Genomic DNA, 14,181 nt, shown 5'->3' on the forward strand with positions numbered 1-14,181 from the left:
GAGCCCCCACGCAGTACCCCTATATACACTTTGAGCCGCCAAATAGCCCCCTATATTCAGTGTAAGCTCCCACATAGCCCAAACCCCACATATCCCCTATATACAGTATGAACCTTCACATAGCCACCTATATACAGTATGAGCTTTCACATAGCGCTCTATATATAGTACCCACATAGCTGCTTATATACAGTGAGAGCCACCACATAGTCCCTTTTTATACAGCATGAGCCCCCACATATTATTAGCCCTCTATATACAGTAGGATATCTCACATAGCCCCTATATACAGAATGAGACCCCCACATAGCCTCTCAATATACAAGATGAGTAGAGCTGATCGAACATCCAAAAAACCGGGACCGGACGATCACTGCCAGATTTTAAAAAGAATCCGATCCACTCCGGAATCCGATGCCTATATAAGTCAATGGGGACCGGAATCCGGAGACTAAAAACGTTTGTGAGGGGGATAGGAGCGAGGGCGGCATACTCACCGAGGCGCTGTCATGGCGGCACACTCCTTCCGGGTCATGCTATTCCCTTCCGGAGCCGACAATTCAATATTGATTGTTTTGCCCGCCCACAGCGCGTGTAATTGGTTGCAGCTAGATGCGCCCCCACCCTGAGTGTCAGTGTGTCAGCTGACTGCAACCAATCACAGGCGCCAGGATGGCCGGTGGGCGGGTAAAGCAGTGCAAGTGTCTGCCGGTCAGTATCGTGGTAAAAAATAAACAATAAGCAGCACAGATATAGCCCGCGGCTGCAGCCCCAGCTGTTGGGCTGTATCTGTTCTGTCTATCCAGTCACATGTGCGAGGCTTTGCCGGGTGCTGCCATGGCAGACTCGCGCAAGTCCCTCACATGTGTGATTCCGGTGAAACCGCATGCGGCTTTTTTTTTTAAATTTAAATAAATATTTAAAAAAAAAACGACGTGCGGTCTCCCCTAATTTTCATCCCTAGCCGTGATAACGCCGGCTGGGGGCTGGTATTCAAGCCCGCAGCCGCCCGGTATTGCCGCATCTATTAGATGTGACAATCCCGGTGCGATACCGGCCCTTCCCGGTGGCGTGATGCGATGCCAATAGGGGTAATAGGAGGAGTTAATAGCAGCGCACAGCTGCTACTAAACCGTAGGTTTGTGATGGCACAGGCGTCTATCAGATACCTGCATCACACAAACCTGTAAATAAACACAGACACAGAAAAATCCTTTATTTGGAATAAAATACAAACACACCCTTCTTCACCACTTTATTAACCCCCACCACACCTGTCCAGGTCCGGCGTAATCCACAGGAGGTCCCATGCAGCTTCAGCTCTGCTATATCTGAATATCACAGAGAGAGGCCATAGAGCAGGACCGCTCTCTGTGAGCTCCAGAGAATGAATGAGCTGCGCAATGAGCGGTGACGTCACTCAGGTCATTTGCGATCACAGCTGCAGGTTCCCACAGTCTTTCATCTGTGATCGCAGGTAATCTGACCTCAGGTGGAGGTCACTGAGTTCACAGACCTGCATCTCCTAGCAGAAAAACGCAGGTTTTTTGACCAAGAGATGCAGATTTTTTTGCTGAAATTCTGACACCATATTCCTGCATCCAAGCTACACCTCCTCACAAAAACCCGTGTTTTTTTGACTCTTTTTTTTTTTTTTTTTTTTTAACTGTGGTTTTTTGCCCCGTTTTTTGCCGCGTTTTTTATGCCAGCAGGTGAACATTTGGTGCTGAAATCGTCTGAACCAGATTTCAGCTCCAAATTTCCACCTGCAAACAGAATTTTTTTTTGGGCCAAGGGATGCACATTTGGTGCTGAAATGTTGACACCATATTCCTGCATCCAATCTACACCTCCTGGCAAAAAAACAGCGGTGTTTTGACGCATTTTTTTCCCACAGTTTTTTTTCCCTCGTTTTTTCCCGCGATGTTTGCCACGTTTTTTTGCCCAGGAGGTGCACATTTGGTGCTGAAATCATCTGCACCAGATTTCAGCACCAAATTTCCACGTGCTAGCAGAATTTTTATTTTTTTTTTTCATTTTTGGGCCATCTTAGATGAGCCCTCACTTAGCCACCTAAATACAGTATGAGTCCCACATAATCCCCTATAAACGTGGACACATCCCATACACATAAAAACACCACATACTTATCTCACTTCTGTTTCCCTGTGTTCTGCTCTGGTCTTCAGTGCATTGATTGTCCGCACAGCCTATGCTCTGATGTGACGTCATCATGTCTGCTGTCTCAATCACACATGCTGATTGGTTTAAGGAGGAGCAGGCTCCTCTACCACCAATGTATTCACCGCTATCCGCATCCTGCGATAATGTTAGACACTGGGTAACAATGTTGGGCAGCAGAGGGCACGATGGGCCACTGTTTTCAGCCTTTCAGCTGTTTTGTTACGCGAGCTAAAACAGCTGGAACAGCCAGAAGGCTGGATGTTGCCTGAGAGCTGCACTTTGCCCAGCTATGGTGTAGAAGACTTGAATAATTATAATGTGCATAAGTGTATGTTTCTATTTTTCAACCATCTAAATTTCTTCAATTAGAAATATTTTACATGCACTAACAAGTACATATGATTTCTATCTCAATTAACAGGGAAAAAAATGAAATACTCTATTATTCTTGCAATTCAAAGATTATGCTCATAATGCTAGCATTTTATAAAATTAAAAATTATTGTCTGGTTATCTTTAAAGGACCTATCAGAAGGTCAAATGTGACAAATTTTTGCTTTTTATTCCTGCTATTCCCCTGAGAACGCCGTTTTTATTTTTATATATCTACTATACAGTTCCAGAGATATGGGCCTTTTTCTTTAGTGGTAATTAGTGGCGTAACTAGTGTTAGATGGGCCCCAGTGAAAAATTTGCACCTGGCCCCCCCATCTCGCCATTTTAGACAGATGCATGTATATGTATGTATGTATTTAGTGTTCTAAATCCTATAAAGATATACTAGTTGCCCTCCCCCATTATGTAGTAATACCCCCCATCCTGTTCAAATATACCTCATACTGGGTTGCTTACTGGTAAATATGTTCCTCATCCTGGTATATATTTTCCCCATCCTGGTATATATACCCCCCATCCTAGTAAAGTAAATATGTCCCCCATCATGGTATTTATGTCTCCCATCCTGGTATATACTTTCCACCTTCTGGGCCCGTCCTTTCATATACTGTTCACCTCCTGGTGTATATGTTCCTCTCCTGGGCCCGTCCTGCAAAACACTATCCCCATCCTGGTATATAATGTGCCCCTCCTGATATATAATGTCCACATCCTGGGCCCCTCCTGGTATGTGGTATGTACTGTCCCCCTCCTGCTATATATGTTTCAGTCCTATACTCCTCCTGGTATATAATGTCCCCCTCCTGGTATATACTGTACTCACCACTGTCCCGGCTCGTGTGGTACGTACCATGGTGTCCTCCTTTTATAGCTGGTCCACAGTGGCCGGCAGCTTTTATCAGCGTTTGTGCTATGACAAAGCATGACATCATTGTCATGTGCCGCTTCAATCACGGAGGTGCCGATGAAAGCTGCCAGCTTCTATTTGGCTGTAGGCGTGAATCGCAGTGCAGGGACCCGACAGGTCTCTGCACCGCGATGCATTTCAACTAGATGTGTGGTGATAATTTTCATGGTCTTTAAAAGTTTGTGATGCTTACAGGGTGGTCTGCATTGTTACCCTGTGAGCACTGCCCCCTTCGTAAAGCCCATAAAAATTTGCACCAAACAAATAAAAAAGCTCATATTTCTGGAACCGTAAGCTGGATTTTAAAGAAAGAAAAAAGTGAAATACTCTGTGGAGCAGTGAGAATAAAATAAGAGCACAAAACTGGTCACTATTGACCTGTGACAGGTCCTCTTAAGAAACCAACATCTCCGTTACAATTATGTGATCACAATGATGCTTCTCTCCCAGTGGAATTCACTAGGTATCTGAGGATATATAAATTAGAGCATTCATTTCATCTCTCTCTTTGATGGAATATCACAGTGTAGCTGAAATAGTTACAATTAGCACCAGTTTCTATATGCACACACCACGCACCTCTATATCTGTTCTGCTGTGACTCCCCTCTACATTTTCTCGCTCTCGCCCCCTGTAATATTTTCATAAGCTAGCTTGTCTGTGATCTGGCTGGTTACATAACATTTGCAGATTCAGGCAGGGGGAATCCCGCCACAGGCATGTCGCATTGCACTCTTTGAAGTTACCACCCCCGTTTTTCTATCCCTCAGCAACTTCCCACGCTGAGATGTATGTGCTACAAACCCCAAGGCAGAAGGGATGACCCTTTCCCTCATCAGCATGCCTGTTAAGGAGGTGTGCGTGGGTTATAGTGACAGGAGGCGTGAGTAAAGAAAAGAATGATGTAGGACACTTTCTGTAATGTTATAGCAATTTAAAAAAAAAAGTAGAAAAATTGAATAATCCACTGTAGCAAGGCTTCTGCTGCTATGCTGATAAAGTCTAGGTGCCTCAAATGTCCACAAGCATAGGAAGACCACAAACCTTCTAAATAAAAGTACATGTGAAGTTTTTCCATCTACAAGTCATGAAATGTCACCATCTCTTGTAGCTTGTCTGACAATTTTTCAATAAAATAGTGTAAGAATCCACTGTAGTAAGGCTTCTGTTGCTCTGCTGCCAAAGTGACAAAGTCTGGGTGCCTCAAATGTCCTACAAGTATAGGAAGATCACAGACCTTCTAAATAAAAGTACATGGGAAGTTTTCCCATCCATTGCACAACTGCTATTATCCCTTTCTCCTTTTATAGTATCTTGGTGTCTCAGTCATTCTATTGCAGACCATTGACTTTGGCATAAGGGGGTGATGATTACAATTGTGTAATAGACAGGTATGCATTTTTTTACTATTTTCCTGGCCAAGATGAATTCAAGGTGGGCTTTGACAAAGGCATAAAATCTGAGAATTGACTTATTTCAGTCACCTTCAGCCATAGTATCATGGAGTATATATTCTGTAGCAGTTGAAAATGATTGTTGCAATCATCATAAAAATGATTTTGAAAGAATAAAAGTATAAATTAGTGTTGTCAAATAGACCTTAATAGACGGTATTTTGGATTTTCGGCAAACGGAACTATTTGCCTTACATTGTCCAAACTTGACAAGTGTTAAGCCGGCCATACACATATGATAACTGTCAGCTGAACGTTCGAATAGTACATACAGTAGACAGCAGTCTCTCCATACTAACCTATGCACTAAAGCACTAGGCTCGGCCGAGTATTGTTGTGTTATCAATGGGGAGAGAGGATAAAACTCCTCTGGCAGCAACTTATCTCTACTGAAAACATGGGGGAGAGTATACTGCATTTGCCTCTTTTTCTTAATGTTAATGTAACTTATACGATTGGCATCATCTTTATAAAAATATCCATGCTTGCATAACATGGCAAGATATATCATAGTGTTATATGTTACAGGAGTGGGCAGATTCCTGCTGCCGGGGACTCAGAAGTGCACATGCTTACATCCTCGTCTATGACATCTGTTGCTTTGACAGCTTTGAATACATCAAAACCATAAGGCAACAGATCTTGGAAACAAGGTGGGTCATCAATACGCAAGAAACCTTCAGATGGTTTGATATTTTATTACTGCAATAATGTTTAGATATTATAGCACATACATATATACTTGTAAACCAGTTAATAAAGGGTTATTCTACGTTCAGGAAAGTAGACCACAATACTGTAAAATATCTAAAATAACAAACAGTCAGTGCCAGCTCCCAGCTGTTGCTCAGGTCTCAGTGTTTTGTTTTCAGCAATGCATCACTGCTGTATTTGCAGCAAATCTCTGAGCGCAGTGGCTTTTACCATCTACCTCTGATCAGGCGCTGAGCTCAGAAATTGGCTATAGCGCTGATGTGCTCTGTTAATAAGATCCGCTCGCAAGATCGGATCACAGTGGCATGATCCTCAGCTCACACCCACAGCAGATTCTCATTAGCATATCGCTTATGATGCTCTCGCATCAGAAGCTATGCGCAAGTGGAAACGAGGCTTAATGGTGTAAAACCACACAGGTAGCAATACTGAAGTAGATGGCAGAAAATGAAATCGTTCAGACAAGGTATTTTAAAAGAGCAGAGAGTGCCCAGAGGTATAAGGTAAATCCTACACATCACTTAAATTAGCTTGATGATAACTCAGAGAGGTGGGGCTTGTCAGGAAAACACAGGAGCTGGGAGAGAGGGTCTGCAACACTGAGGAGAAGCAAGGTGCTGCTTGAAAATGTAGTTTTAGTTGATAAGAATAAGACCATCTATGTGAAGCTGGATGCACAGAGGGACATAATTAGATTAAAAAAACAACACATGGATACAAGTTGGACTTAGTCTGTATGTTAACAATAAGTATGCACTTACTGTACTTTGTGTAATTGTGGGAATAACCTTTAGATGCTGTAACAGATCATTCCTAGCCAGGAGTCTTTACTCAAACTCCTATAAAGCCTTCATTCAGGCTGAATATTTTACTTCAATATGCCATTCCATAGGGTTTAATGGCTTTCTAGCATTGTCTATATATTTTTAAATTGTGTATAAATCCTTATAACCATCTGTTGTTTCAGGGGACTTTTCAGAATAAGTTGTGTACATGAGGAATAACACTATTTCTGGCCATTATAAGACTCTTATCCTCCAATTTTCATTATTTTTTATCTCTACAGGCTATCTCTAATTTTCAGTTATCCCCAAGATAGTGGGTGTAGACTAGATATATGATGCTTTACATACATAGTACACACAGACATGATAGATTCTTGCTTTCTGTCTCTCTTGGAAACAGCAGCAGCATGTAAAACAACATACAGCTGTACTGAGCAGTGTAGCTGTGAATTCAGCACTGGGCGGGGGGATAAAAACATATTAGGAACCAGCAGCACATGTCTATGTATGTCTGAACCTCTCTCTCGTACTGTGCTTTTCACTATGCTCCCTTATCCTCCCTTATACGTTTTCTGTCTAAAGGCTTCAATAGGCAGTTGTGAGCTGATTTCTTTGGGAACTGGAAGTCTGTCTTGTTTTGCAAAAGATGCATTTTAGCAGTTTTTTCAGAGTGAATGATAAGTTCAAGGGGCAGAATGAGATGTGGCTCATTACTGAGTAAAGGTGAATATTTCTCAGATATTTTATATAACAAGGTTTCTTATGTTTGCTCATACTATTTATATATGCATAGTTTGTTAACCCAACAGTGATCATTTCAGTGATATGTGCTTAATTATTTAAAGCATACATGTCCTTTTTCCCCCCAAAAAAATCATAGTTTTGCAGTCCTCAACCCCCACAACAAGTTAAATCTGCTTTTGGTGTCCATACCAGTCCAATATTTCAAGTGGTTAGTGGACAGTTTCTCCTTATCAGAATTCCACCAGCACCACAGATGCTGAAATGTACTCTCTCTCATTAGCAAACATATATTCCACCAGCCATTGTCACCACAGCACATCATACCACATCTCCTGGGCTGGGGAGGAAGTAAAAAAGTATATAGACATTACAGCACAGGATCGCAATGATTCTTTCTTTGAGGTAAAACATTTTTTTTTATAAAACAGGTGGGTAAATGCTTTACCTCACAAAAAAAATCAGCTGTAATCCCATGCTGTAATATCTATATATTTTTTTACTTTCTCCCCTGCCCAGGAGATGTGGTATGATCAGACCATGTCCCGTATGGTCAGACACGGCCGTTACACAGTACACAGCAGGGGCACATATATAAGATTATTTCAGTAAAAGATATTTTTTTTAAAACACATCACATCGTGGAACTTATTATTATTCCAAGATCTATTAATTAAAATTAACTTTGTTCGTAGAACCCCCTTTAAGCCGACTTGGCGGAAGAAACCAGACTGGTTCTGAAACACTTGGTTTTTATGCAATAAATACCTTTTCTTCAACATAGTTTTCCATAGTTTGGCAGTGCCCATGTGCTTCATGGTTTTCTCTTGTGCCCCTATTTGTTCCCCATTTTAATCCGACAGATTACACTTGACAACAGGCAGTGAGTAGCATGTTATACAGAAGGGAGACACACAATAGCCGGCACTTTGGAGTATTTTTGGGGGGATACAACATAATTTTTACAGAAAGTGATGTTCAGATTTCCAACTTAGCACATTTTCTATGAAATGATATCAATTTTTCTTTATATACAGAGACCATTTAAGCCGCTCGCTATGAACATAACTAAATGATGATCAGAGTAGATCTTTATAAGTATGATTCTTTTTTTACCTTGTTATTTTTATTTTTCCTACAGTACATTCAAGTGTATCCATTAAAATCTGAAACTTTAGCTTCATATTTTGTCCTTTGCTCCAGCTAATAATGTATCTAGGCAACAAGTAGAAATAGCCATTTTCTTGGCTGCATATGTATCAGCAATACCAAAGAATCTTGACTCCAATTTGTGTACATTTTTCTGGTCATTATTTAGAGGAATTCTCAGTCTTTGAGATCTAACCTGCACAAAAATGAAAGGACACCCGTAGCAGTTAGTTCATAATAATTGTAACCTCTTCGTTCCGGCAACTCATTTGTTATTCATGGTGGTATTGTACGTATGGTCTATGCCAAGTTTTCCTTTAGGTCCCCATGGTTACTCTTTTGCACCATGCTGCATGCTATTTTGTGTATATAAAGGTTCGTACTGATAGTGCAGGGTTGAATAGCGACCATCATTCACCATTAGAAGGATATCACATCGAATACATGGACACCTTACTAACCTTTGGCACCAGTGTCATTGTAATATTGCTGACTAAGATATCATCTATAACTTAGTTTATTACTATATTATGTTCATGAAACATATCTGTCATAAAATATTTATCTCATGTAAAAAATGCAGACTTGCAGATATGGGGTTGATCTACAGGTTAATAGTGTTCTGACGTCATGTGGCTGCCGCACTAAGTGCCCACCTGCCTGGAAAGATAAATGTTATTCTTCCCGACGGCTTGGGCTTTCAGTCATAGGTACACACATGGCGTGTTTTCAGTCACAACAAGTGAGCGGCTGTAACCATGCTCCAGCACTGACTGACAGCCGGTTGAGCATTGCATAAGTACAGTGGCGGGAATTGGTTACAGCTGCTGGTCACTATGTATTGAGCGGTGACTGAAGCCAACCATGCTCCAATAACTGAAATATGGAGGCTGCTGCAAGCAATAGAGTTAATTTCCTCCTGGCAGCAGGACTCTGTTTGTTGGCTGAGCAGCATCAGAACACTTCTAATCCAATATCTGCAGGTTAATAGTGTTTTTTTTAACATGACAGTTTCCTTTTAAAACGTGACCATACAGCTGTTAACCGAATGCCGATTCTTCAAGTACATCCTTAACAGCTCTGCCAAGCATGCATACTGCCCTCCTCTCTGGCAGCATCCTATCTCCAACTAGAACCAAAGCAAATCATTTTAAAATCCTGTCTGGATAGTCCCATAAATTTTTGATGGTTAACTAAATCTGCCCAAATTAACTGGCTTGGTCAACTTTTATTTAATGTGTTGTCAACTAAAAGCAAAATGCCTTTAGACTGTATCATAATGACATTATTATTTATATTTTGAGTCATATTTCACCACCCTGTCGCGTTCACTGATTATTCACTCTCAAAAACTGCTCAAATCTTTCTTTAAAGGGGACTTTTCATCAAAATTGCATGTTGAATAGGACACAAGATGAAATAGGTGCTAGAGCGCAAAACAAGACTTATTTTTTTAATTATTTTATGATCTCTCCATTCCTTTACAAATATTAGTGGTCAAAGTATTTTGGTTTGAGGGGATGGGCAGTACAGCAGAACTAACCATTCTAAGAAAGAAGAGCTGATAAAAATGTTTGTAATGTGACACAGCTAAGCTCAGCTGCACTTCCCCCACTCCACACTGACTCATGCAGGAGGTTAGACCAGGAGATCAGGGCTGTGTCATTACATCTCACACACAGAAAAACCTTCTCCAAGCTATGGTGGGGGTGTTCTTCCCAGCTGTTTGCATCTGCCTGCTTGTGAATGGGTAACATCAAACAGGAGGAAGAAGTACTCTGATAACAAGACTGTGTCTACAGAGGGGAATATTGGTGAAAAATGCAGAATAGATGTCAGATAATAGCCAAAAAATTGTTATTCCGTGTAACTTGCAACCTGTTCTAACAAGTCACCTGAATCCATCTGCTGTTCACTGACATAAATGTATACTAAACCAGAGGAAAAACTGTACTCATGTTCACATATGTTCATTTTTTTTCCAGAGTGATTGGCACATCGGAAACTCCAATTATCATAGTTGGGAATAAGCGAGACTTGCAACGAGGCCGTGTTATCCCACGTTGGAACGTGTCCCACCTAGTGAAAAAGACCTGGAAATGTGGCTACATTGAATGCTCTGCCAAGTATAACTGGCACATCCTGCTACTTTTCAGTGAACTACTTAAGAGTGTTGGCTGTGCCAGATGCAAGCATGTACATGCTGCAATACGCTTTCAAGGGGCATTACGTCGCAACCGGTGTTCTATCATGTGATGGCACAGCACTCACTATCATGGAAATACAATAACGAAGTGGTTCAATGTCATTGTTCTTCGAGATTTACTATGAACATTAACCACTTGCCCAGCAAAACGACTTTAATCCCAGTGATCAAGATTTACCGCATTGTTAGCATTAACGTGAAGTCATAGCATAGCACTCCCTTTCTTGTTTTAACTGGAAAATGGGGATATAATGACCTCTTCTGTGATAACCCAGATATCCTTTTTTAAAACTATTTTGAGAATAAGATTAATAGTGGCATAATACTGTACTTGCTTAGTTCTTCTCTTGACACTAGATACCAATTGACCTTAGATTAAATGGTCTGTGCTTCAGTTCCTAATTGCTACCTTAAATTTATTGGATCTCAGATAAACTTCCAGTCTAGGTTCTGTGTCCTAATTTGTATGGATTCCAACATTGACTTCAAAGATTTTATTTGAAGTGGAAAAACTTGTAGCTAAATATTAATCCTCAGGCAGATAGACCCTCATTCTTGGGTCGCTGTAATATCTCTGGCTAACTGTGCTGTTGTTTTTAACTCACTCTTCCATATCTTCTTACAGGGTAACAGTTGCTAACAAGTAATTTCTATAGATGTCTCCAAGATAACATTATTGGTTATACGTTTTACACTATGCATCATATTTCTCATTTTATTTTGAATGCATAAGCTCATTGTCCATGGAAAGCGTCAGAATTACCAGGTTAACTTTATTCCGATAGACAAACCCTATTGTTATTGCATTTGTTAGTCTTGTCTTTGCTAGAAGATCAGGAAGAACATTGCTATGAGATGTTTTACCATTTGGTCTGGCAGCAGAGGGCTCTTTTGTGGTGAACTTAATTGTATTTTGTTTCCTTTTCTTACCATCACCTATACATAGAAATATATATATATAATAATTTGTATCAGCACAATAAAATAAAGCCACCATTCAGAGCCAGGCCTTGTATGTGACCTACAATGGCCTTGGTGACAACAGTGCAGTTCCTTGTGTTTATGGAATGTGTTGGTCTCGTTGATTCTCTGTACACTTTTACCGTTCACTTTTACACATCGCAATCAGTTAAAGAATAATCTCTGTGTGATGTGAATTGCACAACAATGATCTCAAGATCTAGAAAACTAGTTCCACCTCTTCTGTTAATTCTAATCTTTTCATCCACTTATTACTAATAATGACTTGAGCGCCTACCAGTTTGTGCACATATTAATATGTCTTCATTGTGATTACTTGGCTGCTAATTGTTCGGCAGAACGTAAGGTTTCCATCAACCTCCAGCTGTATGAAGTGCTGTACAGTCTTCATCACAGTCGGTTCTTTTGCATATTTCAATAATTTCTAAAATTCAAAGCTTAATTACATATCAGATGGCCTTTGCGCTTCAGTTGGATAATCAGCTTCAACCAACTATCTTTACATAGTCGTTTTCAGGAAAAACGCTTTGTTATTTTGTCATTTTTTTTCTTGGTACTTGCATCTTCAGTTTCATTTTTGCATTTTTTTATGTGGCCATATTTTTTATGGAAGGCTGTAGTGAAATATTAGATCTGAAGAACTAGTACATACTACATAGTTAAATTGAAAGTATATTTATTTACAATCCCATACTGTATATACTAAAGTATAAGATGAGGCCCCTAATTTTACCACAAAAAACTGGGAAACCTTATTGACTCAAGAATAAGCCTAAGGTGGGAAATAGAGCAGCTACTGGTAAATTTCAAAAATAAAAATATATACCAATAAAATGTAATGTGCCCATCCTTGTCCCCTTTAATAATATGGCCATATTGTCCCCTGTAGTAATGTGTCCATATGATCCCCTGTAGTAATGTGCCCATATGGCTCCCTGCAGTAATGTGGCCATATTGCCCCCTTTAGTAATGTGCCCACCCTGTAGTAATGTGGCCATGTTGGCCATATTGTCCCCCGTAGTAATGTGGCCATATCGTCTTCTGTAGTAATGTGTCCATATTGTCTCCTGTAGTAATGAACCCTCTAGAAATGTGCCCCATCCTTTAGTAACATCCTCATTTCGGTCCCCTTCTTGGCCCCTATTTTGCTGTTGTTTACATACCCACACACAAAAAAAATATTCTAATATTCTCACCTGTCCTCCGTTTCTGCAGTGCCCTCTTACCTGCTTCTTGAGGACCGCTGGCACACAGACCCCTCGATGATCGCGGTAGGTGCATGTCACCGCCACTGCCATAGGCACTTTACTACAGTTGAATGTTTTCCGGTGGCGCCGCAAAGCATTCAACTGTAATAAAGTGATGACCGCAGCGGCTGTCCCGTGCAGTGTGTACCTGCCGCAATCACTGAGGGGTCAATGTGCCTGCTGTCCGCAAGAAGCAGTTAAGAGGGCACCGCAGGAATGGAGGAAAGGTAAGAATATTTTTTTTGTGGAAACCTCACTCGAGTATCAGCCGATGGGGCGTTTTCAGTATAAAAAATGGGCTGAAAAACTCTACTTGAAAACTCGAGTATATACGGTAATTGCCCAATGTTTAATTTACTAACTGAGACCTTCAGGTTCACGGGTCGCGTTTAGGATAGGCATGCGTAATAGAGAAGCATTAGTAGAAAGGTGGCATGGCTGCAGTGATGCGGGTCAAATACAATAACATACATATTAAAATAAATATCATCTAAATTTAACTATGGAGTGTTTAGTTCTTCAGATCAGTACTGCAATTGGAGGGAAATTAAATATTAATCACATTATGAACAATTTGATTTAAATTGAGGCATGGTGGTGAATTTATTTATTTTTTAGGTGTGCCAATATATTTTTTTCAACACTTAGCATGCTGTGAGTATGGCATTTTACCTATAGGTTTCTGCATAGGATATGAAAAATGCCTGGAAAAATGCATGTTACATGTGTAACAAAATAAAGACCTTGCCAAAATGTATGATGAAAACACTATGAAAAAAGTTCTAAACTAATTGCATGTTATGCAAGCCCCAAAAAACCCTGAAAAAAAAGTAAGTGAATTAAGCCTGGTCAAAAAATGTTTAGTTTACTTTTATCAAAACTGATAAACGATACTGATTATTGATTTGCAATTTTATAGATGGCCTGTGACACAGTTTTAAGGACCTCTCCTTTGTCACTTACTCTACTTTCTATTCTTAGTGGCATTATTCTTTTTCAGGGCTATCAATGTAGGATGCAATTAAATAAACTGTTGATGAAATGTTATGTTTAGTCAAAATTTTAATTGATGTAGAAGATTTTAAATGAATAAATTTTGTATTGCTATATTGTTTTTATGTTATTCTTAACTATGTTAGAAGTAGATAATAAAATCTCCATATGCCTCTGCAAGAGCTCCAAGACGTAAGGTACTGTATGACCCCTTTGATTGTACTGCATCCCTGTACACGTCTGTGCAGGAGCACATATAACAAATCATCACGAGTACCCCTTATTAATGAAAAACTGCAGGTGGAGGCGGAGAGATGAGCAGTCTGAGACCCACCTTCTATCTCAGACCCCCTGTAGGCACCATAACTGAAGTGTAGTCACAGATCACAGCTCTGCCCTTATGGAGAAAAGTATTTAGTGAAGT

At 40.3% G+C, this 14,181-nt stretch overlaps 1 protein-coding gene across 2 annotated transcripts in view; it reads left to right on the plus strand.

The window, feature by feature from the left end:
* Nucleotides 1-12,939, plus strand: part of RASL10B (RAS like family 10 member B) — a 228,585-nt gene extending 215,646 nt beyond the window's left edge. For both annotated transcript variants that reach the window (XM_075336257.1, XM_075336258.1), the window contains exons 4-5: nt 5,470-5,594; nt 10,316-12,939. In XM_075336257.1, the coding sequence (XP_075192372.1) occupies nt 5,470-5,594; nt 10,316-10,586 (396 nt within the window). In that variant the 3' untranslated portion in view covers nt 10,587-12,939. The remainder of the gene's footprint in view (nt 1-5,469; nt 5,595-10,315) is intronic.
* Nucleotides 12,940-14,181: the final 1,242 nt, after the last annotated feature.

The sequence above is a fragment of the Anomaloglossus baeobatrachus genome, chromosome 2 (assembly GCF_048569485.1).
Source record: "Anomaloglossus baeobatrachus isolate aAnoBae1 chromosome 2, aAnoBae1.hap1, whole genome shotgun sequence".
Taxonomy (NCBI): domain Eukaryota; kingdom Metazoa; phylum Chordata; class Amphibia; order Anura; family Aromobatidae; genus Anomaloglossus; species Anomaloglossus baeobatrachus.